General features: G+C 63.0%; 1 protein-coding gene across 1 annotated transcript in view; it reads left to right on the forward strand.

Moving 5' to 3' along the window:
- Nucleotides 1-1,612: 1,612 nt before the first annotated feature.
- ASIC3 (acid sensing ion channel subunit 3) overlaps nucleotides 1,613-20,526 on the forward strand; it is a 49,848-nt gene continuing 30,934 nt past the window's right edge. Inside the window, exon 1 of the mRNA XM_054016980.1 lies at nucleotides 1,613-2,523. Coding sequence (XP_053872955.1) covers nucleotides 1,969-2,523 — 555 coding nt within the window. The 5' untranslated portion in view covers nucleotides 1,613-1,968. The remainder of the gene's footprint in view (nucleotides 2,524-20,526) is intronic.

Raw genomic sequence — 20,526 nt, forward strand, 5'->3', positions numbered from 1 at the left:
CTGGTTTGAGGGTGCTGGAGCTGAGCACAGGGGTCAGCCTCTCCCTGCCCAGGATGTGGGGGTCTCCTGGAGAGGAGGTGGGTTTTGGGGTGGGGCAGGTGCTGCTGCCTCTGCTCGAGGGGCCCACATGTGCATGTTAAGGCTCCATGGTCATTTTTCTGTCCATTGTATTGCCTGGTGCTGGTCTGTGGGCCCCAGCCCCCCGCCTGCCAGCTGCGCTCAGCCCCCCTGGCCCATGGGGAGGGCGTAACCCATAGAGGGCCCTGCCCTCGCCTCACACACCCAGCTACTGCCGGCCCCGGCCCATGCCCGTCACCTGGGGAACACCAGAGCAGGCAGGGACCCCAGCGGTGCAAGCTTCCCCAGAGCAGTGCCCTCCTGCAGCGGGAGGGCTGGTCCCCGTGGGGTGGGCTGCCCCAGAGAGGGAGGGGCTGGGTCCCTGTGGGGCAGCCACGGTCCCGTGGGTCCAGCCTTGTTCCCAGGTCTCTCTGCTGAGTGAAGGGGGGGCTCGGAGAGGAAAGGGGAAGCATTGTCGGGCCTGGGTCTGGTGCCAGCTGCCCTGGAGGGGGGCACCAACTGGCGGTTCTCTGCAGCTCAGGGCAGGACGACGTGGCCTGGGGGTGCCGCTGCCAGGGCACAGGCTCGTCAGCATGCCAGGAGCTGCTGCCACCACTTCACTCTTCCCCCGTGCCCTTCCCCCTGTGTCCTTCACCTTCCTGGGTCTGCGGGCAGCTCTGGCCGGGGGAGCTGGGGGCACTGGCCGGAGGCCGTGTTCCTGGCAAGGCCCTGGAGGAGGTACCTGTGGATGGGGCAGAGATCTGGCCCCCTGCCCTGAGCCCAGGCAGCATTACTGCTGGGAACCTGCCAGAGAGTGTGTCTCCCCCAGGTCACACAGAGTGAGCAGCAAGGCCAGAGATGGAACCCAGGAGTCCTGGTTCCCAGCCCCCCTGCTCTAACCCCCCAGACCCCACTGCCCCCCAGAGCCAGGCGAGAACCCAGGAGTCCTGGCTCCCAGCCCCGTGCTGTAACCCACCAGACTCCACTGCCACCCCCCAGAGCCAGGCGAGAACCCAGGAGTCCTGGCTCCCAGACCCCCTGCTGTAACCCCCCAGACCCCACTGCCCCCCAGAGCCAGGAATGGAACCCAGGAGTCCTTGCTCCCAGCCCCCCAGAGCCGGGAGGGAACCCAGGAGTCCTGGCTCCCAGCCCCCTGCTGTAACCCACCAGACCCCACTGCCAACCCCCAGAGCCAGGCGAGAACCCAGGAGTCCTGGCTCCCAGACCCCCTGCCCCCTACCTCCCAGACCCCACTGCCCCCCAGAGCCAGGAATGAAACCCAGGAGTCCGGCTCCCAGCCCCCCCGAGCCAGGCGAGAACCCAGGAGTCCGGCTCCCAGCCCCCCCTTCTAGCTCCCTAGGCCGCTCTCCCAGGGCTGCGGCTCTCGCCCACCCACAGATGGGTGCCGTGCCGGGTTTAGCCCAGCTGGGCGTGCCGGGGGGGGCCGTGCCGGCTGCTGTGCGCTCGGGCTGGGGCCGGGGGGGCCGGGCTGGCTCAGGCTGGGGAGTCGCGCGGCTGTGTGAGCATGTTCAGTGGCGGGGGAGCAGCAGACTGCTAAGGAGCTGGAGCCATCGCGCCGGCGGCAGCCCCGGAGCCGGGCACACAATGGGCTGCTGAGCAGCTGCCGCGCGGGTGGCCAGCGAGGGGGGGCGCAGCCCGGCGACGGGGTCCCAGGCCACATTCCATCGCCGTGGTGATCCGGGGCTGCGGTTGCCAGCGCCTGCGATTGGTGGGAGCAGGGTCCTGCTCTGGCCGCGCTGGGTGCAGGGGGAGCCCGGGACCCGGCTGCCTGACAGCTGAGCATGGGCGGGCACCGCGGGCAGCCCAGGCCAGGGTGGGCAGCGGGGAGCCCAGGCGCCCGGCCCGGCGCCGGGGCGTGAGGCACTGCCGGGGACAGGGACTGGAGCCACCATGAGGGCCTGCTCACAGGGCAGCGCGCGGGCCGAGCGGCTCTCCAGCCTCCAGGTCTTCGCCAACAACTCCTCGCTGCACGGCATCAGCCACATCTTCCGGCACGGCTCGCTCTCACTGCGCCGCGTGCTCTGGGCCCTCTTCTTCCTGGGCTCACTGGGGCTGCTGCTGGTGGTCTGCATGGAGCGCGTCACCTACTTCTTCTCCTACCCGCACGTCACCAAGCTGGACGAGGTGGCCGCGCCCAACCTGACCTTCCCCGCCATCACCATCTGCAACCTCAACGAGTTCCGCTTCTCCCGCATCACCCGCAACGACCTGTACCACGTGGGCCAGCTGCTGGCCCTGCTCAGCGACCGCTACGAGATCCGCAGCCCCCACCTGGCCGAGCCCCAGCTGCTGGCCGCCCTGCGGGACAAGGCCAACTTCCGCAACTTCAAAGCCAAGCCCTTCGACATGGCCGACTTCTACAACCGCACGGGCCACGACATGGCCGAGATGCTGCTACAGTGCAGCTTCCGCGGCACCGACTGCACCGCCCAGAACTTCACCGCGGTGAGTGCGGCCCCCACCGGACCGGCCACAGCCTGCCTCAGGCCCGGGCGCGGCTCTGCCTCGGGGGACGGCTTGGGGGGGGGGGGTCTGCCACGGGGCATTGGGCAAGGTGGGGGGATGTTTGACTCCAGGCTTAGGGGACAGCTCGTGGGGCAGGGAGAGGGTCCTGACCTGGGTCTGTCAGTCACTTGGGGGGGGGTCGTGCTGTTGGCACTGCTGCACTCCCAGGGCATCAGAGAGGGAACGGGGTGACGATCCACCCCTCCCCCATGTGCCTAGTACTGGGCATGGGATTCCTGCTCCCCCCATGGCTGGGCCACTGCCCCCTGGGCTCATCCCCCATCTCTGGAGCTAAAACCCGCCCCGCAGCCCGGCCAGACCAGGCCCCGCTCCTGGGCTCATCCGTTCCCTAGCCCTGCTGTCTGCGGACGTGCCAGGCTCCCCTCTGCCTCTGGTACCCCGCAGCTGTGGGTCTCCGGCCCCTGCCAGCCACGGAGCTGCCGGCCCCACCCCGGGGCGCGGGCACCCCGCCGTCTCTGGTGCCACGAGCTTCGCGACATTCGGGAGCCGGGGCTGGAGCTAAGGCTGAGCCGACAATTCCCCGAAGCACCTTTCTGGGCCGCAGGCTGCCGGGCGTTTCCCAAAGGAGACGCCCCGGACGCCGCGCCAGCGTCACTACAGCCCTCCTCGCAGGACGGGCCCGTGCACCACAAGCAATGACCTGGCCCTGCAGCCTGGCTACGAGCCCCCCGCTTCACCAGCTGGCCCGTGGGCCTGGCTGTCCAGCCGGCCAGCTGAGCGACGCTGGCCGCTCTGACCCCATTCATATCCCATGCACCCTGCCAGCCGCATTGCTCGGTGCCGGTCCGCGGCCACGTGGCTCAGACACCTCCTCGCGGCGCGCTCCCCAGCTGGCCTGGCCCAGCTGAAACCATTGCAGTGACATGGACCTGACCCCTTGGGAACACTCGCTGCACCCCCAGCAAAGCCACTTCTCGGCCGCACGCCACTCACCTCACTGGCCAGCGAGCGCCGCCTTGCCCTCCCTCTGGCCCGTCCCTGGCACTCGGTGCTGGGCGGAGCGCACCCTGACCTCCAGCCCGGGTGGGGCAGGCGGTGCTGGCTCGCCGTGGCCTCAGTTCCTGCAGGCGGCCCGAACGGGGGGGAGCTCAGTGCGTCGTTTGCACCCACCGGACTGTGCTCGGACCCTAGTGCCAGGAGCAGAAACCAAGAATCCCGCTGACAGCATCGTCGCTGCTGTCACACACTTGTGTAAAGCGTGGGCCGTGTGTGACACGGGAGCCATGTGTGCACACTTGTGTGAAGCGCGGGCCGTGTGTGACACGGGAGCCATGTGTGCACACTTGTGTAAAGCGCAGGCCGTGTGTGACACGGGAGCCATGTGTGCACACTTGTGTAAAGCGCAGGCCGTGTGTGACACGGGAGCCATGTGTGCACACTTGTGTAAAGCGCGGGCCGTGTGTGACACGGGAGCCAGGTGTGCACACTTGTGTAAAGCGCAGGCCGTGTGTGACACGGGAGCCATGTGTGCACACTTGTGTAAAGCGCGGGCTGTGTGTGCATGCGTGTGTGATGCAGGGGCCATGTGTGCACGTGTGACATGGGGCAGTGTGTGCGCAGGTCTGTGCGTTGTGGCTCCCTGACCAGGCTGCTCCGCACGGGGGCTGGGGCCTGCCCTCGGGAGCAGACGCCGGAGCGTGGGTGCAGACCCTGCTGATGCCCCAGGCTGGGCGGAGCTGGGCCCTGTGCTAGCTGTGTCAGGGGCCTGCTGCAGGCGCCCGGCCTTGGCCTGTTGTTTGCTGGGTGCTGCTCCTTTAAGAACGGGGTGGGGCAGACAGTGTTTGGGGCAGGGCAGGAGCCCTGGTTGGGGGAGCTCCCAGATATTTCAGCTCCCGCCTCTCCCAGCAGGGGGCGCTGTGGGCCAGGGCAGGTGCGTGGGCTGCAGCGACTGAGGGACCGCGGGAGACTCGGGACTGAGCTGTTGTGGAACGGGGTGAGCAGAGCTGTGGATGGAGCCAGGTGTCACGGACTCACTGTTCGTGCCCACTCGTGGTCCTGTGCGGTCCGTGGGGGGGGCCCCTTCAGTGCGACAGCCCTTCTCGGGGGTCCGCTCTCTCTCGGGGTCAGGCCCCTCCACCTCCTGGAGCCGCACCTCTCGGAGCCTTAGCACGTCTGTCTCTGCCGTGGGCCCCCTCAGGGAGTCCCCTCGCTCTGGACCCCCGGGGCCTCCACCCCCAAAGGGGTTGATGCCCCCTGTTCTCTAGCCCGGAGTGACTCTCAGCCAGCATAACACAGGAGGGTTATTGAGCATTGAACACAGCACAGGAAACTCTCAGGGCCTCAGGCCTGGCTTCCCTCAGCCCAGCACATCCCAGTCTCCCTGCATCCAGGTGGGCTCTGCCTGTTTCCCCTCTCCAGCCCAGAGCCCCCCTGCTTCCCTGCTGGGCATCTGAGATCCCCGGCCCCAAGCCCGGCCTCTGTCCATTGTCTTCTCTCCAGGTAAACAGGGTCGTAAACCTGGGCCTCCTCTCCCCTCTTCTGTCCTCTGGCTGGAACCGGCTGGTCAGGTCACCAGGGTCCTCTCTTCGCAGCCTTGTCACGGAGTGTGGGGGGACACAAGGCCCTGCACCCCCGGCTTCCTGCGATTCACCATGACTCTCAGCAAGCCAGTAAAGCAGAAGGTTTATTTAGACGACAGGAACACGGCTCAAGACAGGTCTTGCAGGTACAGACAACAGGACCCCCTTAGTTTGGTCCATCTAGGGGCCCCAAGGACACCACAGCCCCAGAGCGGGGGTGGCGCAGAGCCCCATCTGGGCCTTCCTCCATTTCACCAGCCAGCTCCAAAACCCTAACTCTCTCCAGCGTCTCTCACTGAGCCTCCCCCCCATTTCCTGGGCAAAGGTGTCACCTGGCTCCAGCCCCCTCCTGGGTTCTCATGTTACATGCTCAGGTATCATCCCTCAAGGCCAGTCTCCCATCCCCCAATGCAGACCGTCCCAGCCAAACCCCTGCCACCTTCCCAGGCCAACACTCCCCACACAGCATTCACAGACCACATTAAGAACAGTCCCAGTTCGGCACAAGCCCATTGTCCTCCCACTGGCCAGAACCGGCTGCAACTCCTGAGCGGGGCCTTATGGTCACCAGTCGCTGGGGTATCCGTCTTCCAGGCCATTGGCTGGGGTCCCAAGTTCCCTCTCTGGTCCCCTGTAACAACAAACTCCCTCTCCCCTCACCTCGTTAAACCAGTAACACCCAAGGACACTGAGTCCCACCCCCTCTGCATGCAAACCATTGGAAAAACACGGAAAAACAAGAGACTCCCCTACTTCGTCACACCAGGCGTTGAGAGTGTTTGATGCCTAGGGTGGCCCCTGCCCTAGCAGGGCGACAGACCGGGACCTTCGCATGGGGCCGAGGACGCAGGGCAGAGGGGCACTGGGTGCAGACTCTCCATCTCCCGCACAGGTCAGGCAGGCCGCACGCTCCAGGCTGGGGGAGGGATCCCTCTGTCCCCACCCACACTGAGCCGGTGGAACTCCCTGCCACAGGGTCTCGCTCAGGCCAAGCACTCAGGTATGGTCAGAGTGTTGGACGTTGCAGTGGATAACAAGACTTTCCAGAGACCCCGGGAGGCATCCAGCGGCAGCACTGGGCCAGCCTCCGCTATGGGCTTGGGGTGTCTCCGTCTGCGTGGGGTCCCTTGGAGCTGCTGGGCCTGGCCCCGCTGGGCCGGGCCGGCCTGGCAGCTTGGGGGATGGGGAGCAGGCAGATCAGGGACGCGAAGGGCGTGGGAGGCTGGAGAGGGGACAGGCCCATGGAGGGGGCGATGAGGGAGTCCTGCGACACTTCCCTGCCCCATATGACCCTGGCCTGAAGGGGCAGCCCCAAGCTCACAGCACCGCCTGGCAGTGCCCACCCTGCGCTCAGCTCTCACTGCAGCTGGGGTCCCCCCCAAGCACAGGGAGCCTGTGGGGCCAACCCCACAATAGCAGGCATGACCCCCGCTCCCCCGAGCCCCATGGGGCCTGCAAGGAGCATTCAACGGAGACTGGACACAGCTGGTCATGGAGGCGGCTCCCCGCCCACACGTCGCCATGGCCCCCTCTCCCCCTTCCTTAGATGGATCCCTTGTTACCATGGCAATGGCTCCCCTCTTTCAGTGCAGCCGTTGCCATGGCGATGCCTCCCCTCCCTTACCTGTGCAGCCCAGTTACCAGGACAGCGTCCCTGGTGTGGGTTGGGTGCCGCGGTACCCACACGGGCCTGCTGCGCCCATCACACCCCTACCCAGGGCACGGGGGTGAAAGGCTCCAACCCAGGGCCCAGTTGCCATTTCGGGGTGTCCCAGACGGGGGTGTGTGTGTGGGTGTATGGACCCTTCCCTCCCCCAGGATGCACCAGGCCTTTACCCAGCTTGGGCATTCCTGTTAACCCCCCGAGCTGCCCCAGAGCCAGTCCCGGGGCCGGTGCAGTGCTGGGCCAGCTCCCCCCAGCCGGCACCACTCACCCCGCTGGCCTGCACCTGCCCTGGCCAAGGCAGGGCTTCCTGGGGAAGGGGGGCCTGTCCCTGGCCAGGCAGCCCGTTCTACGCAGTGCCGGGGTGGCCATGGAGGACCCCAGAAGTCTCAGTGGGTCACTGACACAGAGCTGCAGGGTCTGGGCTGTGCCTGGCCTGTCAGAGGTTCCGGGGCGGGACCCCTTAGCAGGCCGGGCCCAGGGACCCCAGTTCCCTAGGGACCCGCCTGTGGCCTCCACACTCCAAGGCCCCAGTGCCCCGTCTCTCCGTGCTCCCAGCAGCGAGGCCTGCGGGAGGCCGTGCTGGGCCCTGCCAGGGGCAAAGTTCCCGGGCACGTTCACTGCCACGCGGGCCACCTGTGCCAACCAGGATCCGTCGACAGTCGTCTGGCCAGTCTGACAGGCCGAGGTCAGCGCAGCGAGGCAGGAGTGCAGCCGCGGGCCAGTACCTGCCAGGCTAGCCAAGCGGCGCCCGCCCCGGCCCCAGAGTTCACTCGCTGTTGTCCCCTTTGTCTCCCCACCCCAGGCGCCGGAGTCCCTCCAAAGAGCCCCTTCCCCAGCCACCTGCCCTGGGCTGCCAGCTCCGTAACCAAGTCCTGCCGGGTGGCCCATTGCTTGGTGGGGGTCGGTCAGGCCTTGGCATCTCCTTGCCCTGCGGGCCCCTCTGTAGATTTGGACCGGTTCTGTAGTGACTTTGTCCATCCCCAGACAGCACCGTGCCCCCCCACCCCACCCCTGCGCTCTCCCAGGAGTGTCAGCCCATTGGGCAGCAATGCCATGCCCCGAGGGAAACTGAGGCAGGCCAAGACTGCATACAGCTATTACAAACAATTCCCAGTTGTGACGAACTAGGACTGTTCTTACTGTGGTCTGTGAATGCTGACAGGCGAGTGTGGCTAGGATGGTCTGCATTGGGGGATGGGAGACTGACCGACGGAGAATACCTGAGCATGGAACATGAGAACCCAGGAAGGGGTTAGAGGCCAGGTGACACCTTGGCCCGGGAAACTGAACAAAGGCTGTGGGAGGGGTCGCTGAAGGGAGAGTTTCAGGAGCTGGCTGGTGGAATGGCTGGGAGGCAGACGGGGCTCTAACCTCCCAAGGGGGCTGGGGTGCCCTGGGACCCCAAGATGGACCTAACTGAGGGGGATCCTGTGGTCTGTGCCTGCAAGACCTGTTTTGGACTGTGTTCCTGTCATCTAAATAAACCTTCTGCTTTACTGGCTGGCTGAGAGTCATGGTGAATCGCAGGAAGCCGGGGGTGCAGGGCCCTGAGTCCCCCCATACTCCGTGACAACTTGGTTCAGAGCCCCCCTTTTAACCTTGGCCACCCTCCGGAAAGGTTCCTCTATGCTGGGCAAGGGTCCTAAAGCTGTTTTCCCCTTGTCCCAGGCCTTCCTCCCCCTCTGACAGGGGTCACAGGATCCGCAGTACTGTCGGACAGTAACAAAGACCCCAGGCCAGTAAAAGCTCCGTAGCAGCCTCTGCTGGGTATGCCAGGTTCCCTGGTGCCCTGAGAGGGGAATGTCATGGGCCCGGCACAGCAGCTGGCGGCGATACTTCTGGGGTACCACCAGCTGCCTCCTGATCCCCCCTGACTCCATTTTCCCTGGGGGAGCCCATTCTCGGTACAGGAACCCCTTCTCCCACAGGAACCTTTTCCGGCCACCTCGTCCCATGGTCTGTACCGCATTGAGGTCGGCCAGGTCCCTTATCTTCCGCAAGGAGGGATCTTTCTGCACCTCGGCCTGGAACTCAGCAGCTGGGACAGGGATGGCCACCTGCTCTCTCTCGCCGCCTGGGTCTGAAGCCGCAGCCTCCCTGAGCCGTGTCCCTGGGTGTTCCCTCCCCACCAGGTTAGGGTCCTGCGCCTCGGGCAAGGCACCCCCCCCAAGGCCAGGGCGCAGGGCCCCTCGCCGGTTCTGACTGCGGGTCACAACTAGGGCACCCTGGGGGTTGCTTGGCCAGTCCTCCAGGTCCCCCCCCATCAACACCTCAGTGGGCAAATACGGGTGTACCCCCACATCCTTGGGGCCCTCCTTGGCCCCCCACTTCAGGTGTACCCTCGCCACGGGCACTTTGACTGGTGTCCCGCCCACCCCCGTCAGGGTCAGGTAGGTGTTGGGCACCACCTGATCTGGGGCCACCACCTCGGGCCGGGCCAGCGTCACCTCTGCACCCGTATCCCAGTATCCATTGACAAGTTTCAGAGTAACAGCCGTGTTAGTCTGTATCCGCAAAAAGAAGAACAGGAGTACTTGTGGCACCTTAGAGACTAACAAATTTATTAGAGCATAAGCTTTCGTGGACTACAGCCCACTTCTTCGGATGCATATAGAATGGAACATATAATGAGGAGATATCCTCATTATATGTTCCATTCTATATGCGGAAGTGGGCTGTAGTCCACGAAAGCTTATGCTCTAATAAATTTGTTAGTCTCTAAGGTGCCACAAGTACTCCTGTTCTTCTTTTTGAGTATCCATTGACCTTCCTCCCATCCACCTCCAGGGGAACAAGGTACTCTCTCCGGAGGGACAGCCCCGCGCCCACCGTATAAACCAAAAACCCTGAGTCTGGAGCATCCAGCCCCCCAGAGGAGCTGGCCTGGAGCTCTCCTCCCTCCTTAGCTGGTGGTACTCTGCCAGCCCCCATTCCCTGGGAATGCTGCCTCTTGCCCGGCTGGGTCTCTACCCAGTCAACCCTCTGTGGGTTCGGTCTGCTCAGTCTGTCCCTGAGCCTAGGGCACTGGGCCCGTATGTGGCCTCTCTGGCCACAGTGATAGCAGCCCATGTCCCATGGGTCCCCTTGAGTGGGTCGGATGGCCCTGACGCCGGATGTTCCCCCTTGATGGGGATTTTCCGTATTTTCCCACGGGGAGGTCCCATGGTGACTCTCTCTCTGCGTCGCGGCGGGCCTGTTCCTTTGGGACTCCTCCCTGCCACCCCCTGACCGGCTCTTCACAAACTCATCGGCCAGCCGCCCTGCATGTCGCGGGTTCTCTGGCTTTCTGTCCACCAACCACAGCCTCAGGTCGGATGGGCACCGCTCATACAGTTGCTCCAGTACCAGCAGTTTAACCAGGTCCTCCTTCGTCTGGGCCCCATCAGCCCACTTGCTGGCGTATCCTTCCATGCGGACGGCTAGTTGCAGATAGGAGATCTCAGGGGTTTTATCCTGACTCCAGAACCTTTCCCGGTACATCTCAGGAGTCAGCCCAAACTCACGTAGCAGGGCCTTTTGGAATAGTTCATAGTCCCCTTTCTCTGCCTCTTCCAGTTGGCGGTACAATGCCACGGCTTTGGGGTCCAGTAAGAGGGTGAGAACCCGGAGCCTGTCCGCAGGATCAACCCGGTGCAGCTCGCAGGCCGTCTCAAAGGCATCCAGGAAGTCATCCATGTCCTCCCCCTCCTTGCGTGGGGCCAGGATGCACTTATCAAAGCTCCGTGCAGTCCTGGGTCCCCCCCTCACTCACCGCAGCCGGGGGTTCGCTGCCCCTCAATCTCGCCAGTTCCAGTTCATGCTGTCTCTGTCTCTCATTCTCCTCCCGTTCATGCTGTCTCTGTTGTTCACGATCCTCCAGCTCTCTCAGTTTTAGCTCTTTCTCCCATTCCAGCCAATTCCGCTCCACGAATGCCGAGCTTCGCCGGGAGGATCCCCTGCCAGCCGGGGGGGTCACAGCGCCCTCGGTATTTGCTGGGCTCCTGCCCACCCTTCCCCTAGGCATAGGAAGGAGGGGTCTCGGGAAGCCCTCAGCAGCCGGCTGACCACTCCCAGCTGGGACAGACACTGGTGCCTGCGCTGCATTTGCCAGGCTGCTTCCCTGAGACACAGGGATCAGTTCATTCGCGCGATCTTCCGCCTCCAGCCGGGCAATGAGCTGTTCTTTGGTGAGCCTCCCAATGCACAGCCCCCTCTGCTTGCACAGCTCCACCAGGTCGCTCTTAAGCCGCTTGGCATACATCTTCCTGCCGGCCACTCACCGGCCTGTGTGCTCACAGCTCCCCACAGTTCCCAGGGAGACCCCTAGTGTGCCAGCCCTTCTCGAGGTCACCACCTCTCTGCCAGGGTCGAGCTGCAGACTCCTCCGCCCCTGGGACCACTCGCTGCGATCCCCCCGGGGGACCCTGTTACTGCAAAAGTCCTTCTCGCTGGTCACACACTCCCAAGGGTGATAACTGTCTCTCTCTCACTCTTCAGCATGCCTGGTCCCCATCAATCCCCCTTCGTTTTACTGCTCCCCAGTCACTTACTGCAGGAAGCACCATCCACGGGGTGCAGTAGATCCCACCTCTGCCACCAGTTGTCACGGAGTGTGGGGGGACTCAGGGCCTTGCACCCCCAGCTTCCTGCGATTCACCATGACTCTCAGCCAGCCAGTTGTTGCAGAGTGTGGGGGAGTTACGGCCCTGCACCCCTCTTCCCGAGATTCACTGCGACTCTCAACCAGCCAGTAAAGCAGAAGGTTTATTTAAGGACAGGAACACAGTCTCAAGCAGAGCGTGTAGGTACGACCAGACCCCCTCAATTAGGTCCCTCTGGGAGGTTCAGGGAGCTTAGACCCCAGCTTGGGGTTCCCTGCGTTGCACCACCCAGCCCCAACCGAAAACTAAACTCAAAACTCCTCCCGCTGCTCCTCTCCTTTGTTCAGTCTCCCGGGCAGAAGGTGTTAATTCTCCCCACCCCCGTTCCTGGCTCAGGTTACAGCTCAGGTAGCTTCCTTCAAGGGAAGTCCCACATCCCCACTGCAACCCCCCTGCAACATTCCCAGGTCAAATCTGCCCTGCTCCGTCACATCTCAACCCCCTTCGAGACTGAACTGAGCGGGGTCACTCTGACCAGTGACCTGGGGAAGTTCAGGGCTCCCTCTCCGGGACAATGCGTCCGCTATCAGGTTGTCACGTCCCTTCACATGGACCACGTCCATGTCATAATCCTGCAGGAGCAGGCTCCATCTCAGGAGCTTGGCGTTGGCTCCTTTCATCTGGTGCAGCCAGGTCAGGGGAGAGTGGTCGGTGTGCACGGTGAAGTGACGCCCAAAGAGATATGGCTCTAGTTTCTTGAGGGCCCACACCATGGCCAGGCATTCCTTCTCGATGGCCGCGTAGTTCTGCTCCCGCGGTAGCAACTTCTTGCTCAGGTACACGATGGGGTGTCTCTCCCCCTTTTCATCCTCCTGCATTAACACCGCCCCCAATCCTGTGTCTGAGGCGTCGGTGAACACCATAAAGGGCTTGTCAAAGTCTGGGTTTGCCAGAACTGGGCCACTGACCAGAGCCTCCTTCAGTGCCCGGAGAGCCTCCTGGCACTCCTCGGTCCAGACCACTTTGTCTGGCTTCCCCTTCTTGCACAGCTCAGTGATGGGGGCGGCTATGGCGCTAAAGTGGGGCACGAACCTCCGATAGTACCCTGCCATCCCAATAAAGGCTTGGACCTGCTTTTTGGTTTGAGGAGCGGGCCAGTCTCTGATCACCTCCACTTTGGCTGGTTCCGGCTTTAGGCAGCCGCTTCCCACCCGGTGGCCTAGGTAGGATACCTCAGCCATCCCCACCTTGCACTTCTCCGGTTTTACGGTCAGCCCAGCCTTCTGGAGTCGGTCCAGCACTTGTCTAACCTGGGATATGTGGTCCTCCCAGGTCTGGCTAAAGACACAGATGTCATCAATATACGCCACGGCAAAACTCTCCATCCCCCTCAGTAGCTGATCCACCAGGCGCTGGAAGGTGGCCGGCGCTCCCTTGAGGCCGAAGGGCAGGGTCAGGAACTCATAGAGCCCCAGAGGGGTGACAAAGGCCGATTTCAGCCTGGCATCTGCATCCAGCGGCACTTGCCAATAGCCCTTTGTAAGATCCATGGTGGTAAGGTACCGAGCACCTCCCAGCTTGTCTAGGAGCTCGTCCGGCCTGGGCATGGGGTAGGCATCGGCTACAGTGATGGCATTGAGCTTCCGATAGTCCACACAGAACCGGATCGACCCGTCCTTTTTGGGGACCAGCACCACCGGCGAGGCCCAAGGGCTGGAAGACGGCTGGATCACCCCCAAAGCCAGCATGTCATTGACCTCTCTTTCCAGGTCCTGAGCAGTTTTCCCTGTGGCTCGGAAGGGGGAGCATTTTATAGGCGGGTGCGATCCTGTCTGCACCCGGTGGACAGTCAGATTAGTGCGTCCAGGCTGGTTGGAAAACAGCTGCTGGTACAGATGCAGCACCCCTCCGATCTCAGCTCGCTGGGCAGGGGTTAGCCGATCAGAGAGGGGAATTGCTTCCAGGGGGAAGCCAACTCTTGTCCCAGGGAATAGATCTACTAAAGGGTCATCTCCCTGCCCCTCCCACTGTCCACACACGGCCAACACCATATTCCCCCTGTCATAATATGGCTTCATCATATTCACATGGTACACCCGGTGGTGGTGTGCCCGGTTCGACAGCTCCACCACATAGTTTACCTCGTTTAGTTGCTTGACAACCTTGAAGGGCCCTTCCCAGGCGGCCTGGAGTTTGTTTTTCCTCACGGGGATGAGGACCATCACCTGATCCCCAGTGGCGAAGGCGCGGGCCCGTGCTGTGCGGTCATACCAGACCTTCTGCTTCCTCTGGGCTCTGGCCAGATTCTCCCTGGCCAGGCCCATGAGCTCGGCAAGTCGTTCCCGGAAGGTCAGGACATACTCCACCACCGACTCTCCGTCAGGAGTGGCCTTCCCCTCCCATTCGTCTCTCATCAGGTCCAGGGGCCCCCTTACCCGCCTTCCATATAGCAGTTCGAAAGGCGAAAACCCGGTAGACTCCTGGGGTACCTCCCTGTACGCAAACAGCAGGTGAGGTAAGTACTTGTCCCAGTCCTGCGGGTGCTGATTCATAAATGTTTTCAGCATCATTTTTAGCGTCCCATTGAACCTCTCCACCAGCCCGTTGGATTGGGGGTGATATGCTGAGGCCCAGTTGTGCCGGACCCCACATCTCTCCCACAAGCACCGGAGTAGGGCCGACATGAAGTTGGACCCTTGGTCCGTCAAGACTTCCTTGGGGAACCCCACTCGGCTGAAAATGGTCAGCAGCGATACGCCACAGTGTCTGCTTCAATGGACGATAAGGGCACTGCCTCGGGGTAGCGGGTGGCGAAATCGACCACCACCAGGATGTATTTCTTCCCAGACCGGGTCGCCTTGCTGAGAGGTCCCACTATGTCCATGGCCACCTTCTGGAAAGGCTCCTCTATGATGGGCAAAGGTCTCAATGCTGCCTTCCCCTTGTCCCGGGCCTTCCCCACCCTCTGGCAGGGGTCACAGGATCGGCAGTACTGCCGGACGTTGGTGAAGACCCCGGGCCAGTAAAAGTTCTGTAGCAGCCTCTGCCTGGTGCGCCGGATCCCCTGGTGCCCTGCGAGAGGGATGTCATGGGCCAGGTACAGTAGCTTGTGGCGAAACTTCTGGGGAACCACCAGCTGCCTCCTGATCCCCCACGACTCCACTTCCCCCGGGGGAGCCCACTCTCGGTACAGGAACCCCTTCTCCCACAGGAACCTCTCCTTGCATCCTCTCCTCATGGTCTGTACCACACTGAGGTCAGCCAGGCCCCTTAGCTTCCGCAGGGAGGGGTCCTTCTGCAACTCGGCCTGGAACTCGGCGGCTGGGGAAGGGATGGGGACCTGCTCCCTCTCGTCGGCTGGGTCGGAAGCCCCAGCCACCCCGCGGCCTGTCCTTGGGTGTTCCCTCCCCACCCGGGAAGGGTTCGGTGCCTCCAGTGGGACATCCTTCCCAAGGTCAGGGCGTAGTGCCCCTCGCCGGCTCTGGCTACGGGTCACGACTAAGGCGGTCTGGGGGCTGCTTGGCCAGTCCTCTAGGTCCCCCCCCATCAACACCTCAGTGGGCAAATGGTGGTGCACTCCCACGTCCTTGGGGCCCTCCTTGGCCCCCCATTTCAGGTGTACCCTCGCTACGGGAACCTTGAATGGGGTCCCGCCCACCCCGGACAGGGTCAGGAAGGTGTTGGGCACCACCCGATCTGGGGCCACCACCTCGGGCCGGGCCAGTGTCACCTCTGCGCCCGTGTCCCAGTATCCATAAACTTTCTTCCCATCCACCTCCAGGGGAACAAGGCACTCGCTCCGCAGGGACAGCCCCGCGCCAACCCTGTAAACGGAGAACTTTGAATCCGGAGCATCTGGCCCCCCAGAGAAGCTGGCCGGGGGCCCTTCTTTCTCTTGAGCAGTTGATAAGCTGCCAGCCCCTCTTGCGTGGGAAGCCTGCCCCTCGTCCGTCTGGGCCTCTACCAAGTTAACCCGGTGCGGGTTCGGTCTGCTCAGTCTGTCTTTGAGCTTGGGGCACTGGGCCCGAACGTGGCCTCTTCGGCCGCAGTAATAGCAGCTCATGTCCCGTGGGTCCCCTCGAGCCGGTCGGTTGTCCCTGATGCTGGGCATTCCCCGTGGGAGGGGATTCCCCATATTCCCCCTTTGGGAGGTCCCAGGGTGACTCTCTCTCTGCATCGCGGCGGGCCTGTTCCTTTGGGGCTCCTCCCTGCCACCCCCTGACCGGCTCTTTACAAACTCATCAGCCAGCTGCCCGGCGTGTCGTGGGTTCTCTGGCTTTCTGTCCGCCAACCATAGCCTCAGGTCGGATGGGCACCGCTCATACAGTTGCTCCAGTACCAGCAGTTTAATCAGGTCCTCCTTCGTCTGGGCCCCACCAGCCCACTTGCTGGCGTATCTTTCCATGCGGACGGCTAGTTGCAGATATGAGATCTCAGGGGTTTTATCTTGACTCCGGAACCTTTCCCGGTACATCTCAGGAGTCAGCCCAAACTCACGTAGCAGGGCCTTTTTGAATAGTTTGTAGTCCCCTTTCTCTGCCTCTCCCAGTTGGCGGTACAATGCCACGGCTTTGGGGTCCAGTAAGGGGGTAAGGACCCGGAGTCTGTCCGCGGGATCAACCCGGTGCAGCTCGCAGGCCGTCTCAAAGGCCTCCAGGAAGTCATCCATGTCCTCCCCCTCCTTGTATGGGGCCATGATGCACTTATCAAAGCTCCGTGCAGTCCTGGGTCCCCCCTCACTCACCGCAGCCGGGGGTTCGCTGCCCTTCAATCTCGCCAGTTCCAGGTCATGCTGACGCTGTCTCTCATTCTCCTCCCGTTCATGCTGTCTCTGTCTCTCTTCATGCTGATGCTGTCTCTCATTCTCCTGTCTCTGTCTCTCTTTCTCCTCCCGTTCATGCTGTCTCTGTTGTTCACGATCCTCCAGCTCTCTCAGTTTTAGCTCTTTCTCCCATTCCAGCCAATTCCGCTCCACGGATGCCGAACGTCGCCGGGAGGATCCTCTGCTGGCCGGCGAGCTTCGCCGGGAGGGTCCCCTGCTGGCCGGGGGGGTCACGGCGCCTTCGGTATTTGCTGGGCTCCTCCCCACCCTTCCCCTAGGCATAGGAAGGAGGGGTCTCGGGAAGCCCTCAGCAGCCGGCTGACCACTCCCAGCTGGGACAGACACTGGTGCCTGCGCTGCAATTGCCAGGCTGCTTCCCTGAGACACAGGGATCAGTTCATTCGCGCGATCTTCCGCCTCTAGCTGGGCAATGAGCTGTTCTTTGGTGAGCCTCCCAATGCGCAGCCGCCTCTGCTTGCACAGCTCCACCAGGTCGCTCTTAAGCCGCTTGGCATACATCTTCCTGCCGGCCACTCACCGGCCTCTGTGCTCACAGCTCCCCACAGTTCCCAGGGGGACCCCTAGTGTGCCAGCCCTTCTCGAGGTCACCGCCTGTTGCGGATTGTGGGGGAGTTAGGGCCCTGCACCCCTCTTCCCGAGATTCACTGTGACTCTCAGCCAGCCAGTAAAGCAGAAGGTTTATTTAAGGACAGGAACACAGTCTCAAGCAGAGCGTGTAGGTACGACCAGACCCCCCTCAATTAGGTCCCTCGGGGAGGTTCAGGGAGCTTGGACCCCAGCTTGGGGTTCCCTGCGTTGCACCACCCAGCCCCAACCGAAACTAAACTCCAAGCCCCTCCCGCTGCTCCTCTCCTTTGTTCAGTCTCCCGGGCAGAAGGTGTTAATTCTCCCCACCCCCGTTCCTGGCTCAGGTTACAGCTCAGGTAGCTTCCTTCAAGGGAAGTCCCACATCCCCACTGCAACCCCCCTGCAACATTCCCAGGTCAAATCTGCCCTGCTCCCTGCTCCGTCACACCGCCTCTCTGCCAGGGTCGAGCTGCAGACTCCTCCACCCCTGGGACCACTCGCTGCGATCCCCCCGGGGGACCCTGTTACTGCAAAAGTCCTTCTCGCTGGTCACACACTCCCAGGGGTAATAACCGTCTCTCTCCCACTCTTCAGCAGGCCTGGTCCCCGTCAATCCCCCTTCGTTTTACTGCTCCCCAGTCACTTACTGCAGGAAGCGCCGTCCACGGGGTGCAGTAGATCCCGCCTCTGCCACCAGTTGTTGCGGAGTGTGGGGGAGTTAGGGCCCTGCACCCCCGGCTTCCTGCGATTCACCATGACTCTCAGCCAGCCAGTTGTTGCAGAGTGTGGGGGAGTTAGGGCCCTGCACCCCTCTTCCCGAGATTCACTGCGACTCTCAACCAGCCAGTAAAGCAGAAGGTTTATTTAAGGACAGGAACACCGTCTCAAGCAGAGCGTGTAGGTACGACCAGACCCCCTCAATTAGGTCCCTCTGGGAGGTTCAGGGAGCTTAGACCCCAGCTTGGGGTTCCCTGCGTTGCACCACCCAGCCCCAACCGAAACTAAAACTCCAAGCCCCTCCCGCTGCTCCTCTCCTTTGTCCAGTCTCCCGGGCAGAAGGTGTTAATTCTCCCCACCCCCGTTCCTGGCTCAGGTTACAGCTCAGGTAGCTTCCTTCAAGGGAAGTCCCACATTCCCACTGCAACCCCCCTGCAACATTCCCAGGTCAAATCTGCCCTGCTCCCTGCTCCGTCACACCAGTAAAGCAGAAGGTTTATTTAGATGACAGGGACACAGTCCAAGACAGGTCTTGCAGGCACAGACCACAGGATCCCCCTCAGTTAGGTCCATCTTGGGGTCTCAGGGCACCCCAGCCCCTTGGGAGGTCAGAGCTCCGTCTGCCTCCCAGCCATGTCACCAGCCAGCTCCTGAAACTCTCCCTTCAGTGACCCCTCCCACAGCCTTTGTTCAGTTTCCCAGGCCAAGGTGTCACCTGGCCTCTAACCCCTTCCTGGGTTCTCATGTTACATGCTCAGGTATTCTCCGTCGGTCAGTCTCCCATCCCCCAATGCAGACTATCCTAGCCACACTCCCCTGTCAGCATTCAAAGACCACAGTAAGAACAGTCCCAGTTCGTCACACCAGTTACCCCAGTGGCCCCAGTTACACCCCGGGGGCAGCAGGGCATGAACCTAGGCCCTCTGGATCCCGCAGGGGAGCTTCCCCTGCCCAAGCTCTTGAAAATGTGCCTGCCACCCCCAGGAGTCCGAGCCCGGCTGCCAGCCGGCTGCAGGGTCTGAGGGGCCAGATTCAGGCTGGGGCCTCCTGGGGGAAAGGGGCCACCACTCATCACCAACACCCCAAGGCATGGGGGGTCTGTACCCCACGGGGGCAGGGGTCTCTCTGGCCACGGGTAAAGAGGAGTGGCTGGATTTTGGTGGGGGCAGGGGCGCTCTGCCAATGCAGTGTGCGGGGGGGAGTCGCTATGGGGGAAGTTTCTCTGGCTATGGGGTGTGTGAGGGTCTCTGACTGTGGAGCGTTGTTCTGGCTATGGGGGGTCTCTGGCTGTGGGGTGCAGGGGCGTCTGGCTCTGGCTGTGGTACCCAAACTTTTCCCATCATCCCCCCCCCTTACCAGTAATGGAATCTGGTTCCCCTCCGCCCATTGCTGCAGGTGGCTCGGCAGTGGAGCTGGGGACAGAACTGGGGATGGGGGAGGTGCTGGGACTAATGGTGGGGCTGGGCTGGGGGGCGGAGTGGAGCTGGGCCAGCGCCGGAGCTGGGCTGGGTGGGGCTCCCTCCTGCCCCCTGACCCCCATGGGGGCTGGCCTGGGCCCTGCTGTGCGCTCCCCATATGTTCCTCCATGCCCCCCAGTCTGGGGACCACTGGGCTATGGGGTGCAGGGGTGTCACAGATCCCTAGGCCCGGTGCTCTCGCCCAACTCCGGAACCGTCCCTGGGAGAACCCCTGTGTCTCAGCCCCCTCGGGGGCTCCCTCTTTCACTAACGGGAACCCCCCCCCCCGCCTCCTGGGACCCACCCTCGGAGCCTTCAGCCCGCCTGCTCCTCGCCGTGAGCTCCCCTCAAGGCCTCCTGGAGCCAGACGCCTGCGGGAGGCTGCACCCCGAAAGGGAGTCCTGCCCCCCCAGTTCCTGACTGCAGTGACGCTCGGCCAGTGTGGGAGAGCCGGGGGTCGGTGGGCGTCTGGACCCAGCGCAGACAGTCTGTAGTTACCACAGAGAACAGAAAGTTACAGCCAAGTCCAGCTGGGTCGGTCCAGAGTCCAGCGCTGCAGGACCCCTCCCTGGGCCCAGGCCAGGCGCTTCTGGTTCCAGCAGCCCCCACTTAACACCCACCAGCCCCTCCTCAGCCCTTTGTCCTTGTTCCCCATGAACGTGGTCACCTGCCTCCTCGTCAGCCCTTGTCCTCCCGCTGGTCACACCTGGCTGGCCTCCTGCGGAGGGGCCGGGCCATGGGTGCCAAACGTCCGGGCAATTGGAGTGGCCCTTGTTTTCTGGCCAGCCGCCCACTCCCCCACTCCCCCCAGGCCATCGGCCAGTCCCCCACTCCCTCCCCGGGCCATCGGCCAGTCCCCCACTCACCCCGGGCCATCGGCCAGTACCCCACTCCCCCACTCTCCTCATCGGCCAGTCCCCCACTCCCCCCGGGCCATGGGCCAGTCCCCCACTCCCCCCGGGCCATCGGCCAGCTGCCCACTCCCCCCGGGCCATGGGCCAGTCCCCCACTCCCCCCGGCCATCAGCCATCCCGCCCCCTGCTCCCCGGCGGGTGTGCTGTACAGGCCCGGCAGCGCCTTGGTGCTGTGCTTTGCCTGGTGAAGCTGGTTTGGGGTCTCTACTCCCCCCCTTCCCCATGCAGAGGGCCCCTGTGGGCCTTGCCCTGTGCCCTAGGGGCAGAGGGAGTGGGGCGAGCACAGGGCGCAGGAAGTTACAGCCAAGTCCAGCTTGGGGGGGATCCAGGGCCTGGTGCCCCTGAGCCCCCCCTCCCTGAGTCCCAACCAGCTTCCACAAGCCCAGCCTCCGACCCCCTGTAGCCCCTCCTCGGTCCTTTGCCCCTTTCCCAGGCAAACAGATCACCTGATCTCTGTTCCCAACACCTTGCAGAGAAGGGGGCTGTCAGCCATTCTCTGTGCCGGTGGTACTCACACCTGTCCTCTAGGGGTCTCTGCAGGATCACACACCCCGATCCCACCACCTGGACACTTGAGTAACACAGGGGAAACTGAGGCACACACACAGTGTTCCGAGAAAACTCACGGACCTTCGGTAATTTTATGGATCCAACTGTGA

This window comes from Malaclemys terrapin, chromosome 2 (assembly GCF_027887155.1).
Source record: "Malaclemys terrapin pileata isolate rMalTer1 chromosome 2, rMalTer1.hap1, whole genome shotgun sequence".
NCBI classification, from domain to species: Eukaryota; Metazoa; Chordata; order Testudines; family Emydidae; genus Malaclemys; species Malaclemys terrapin.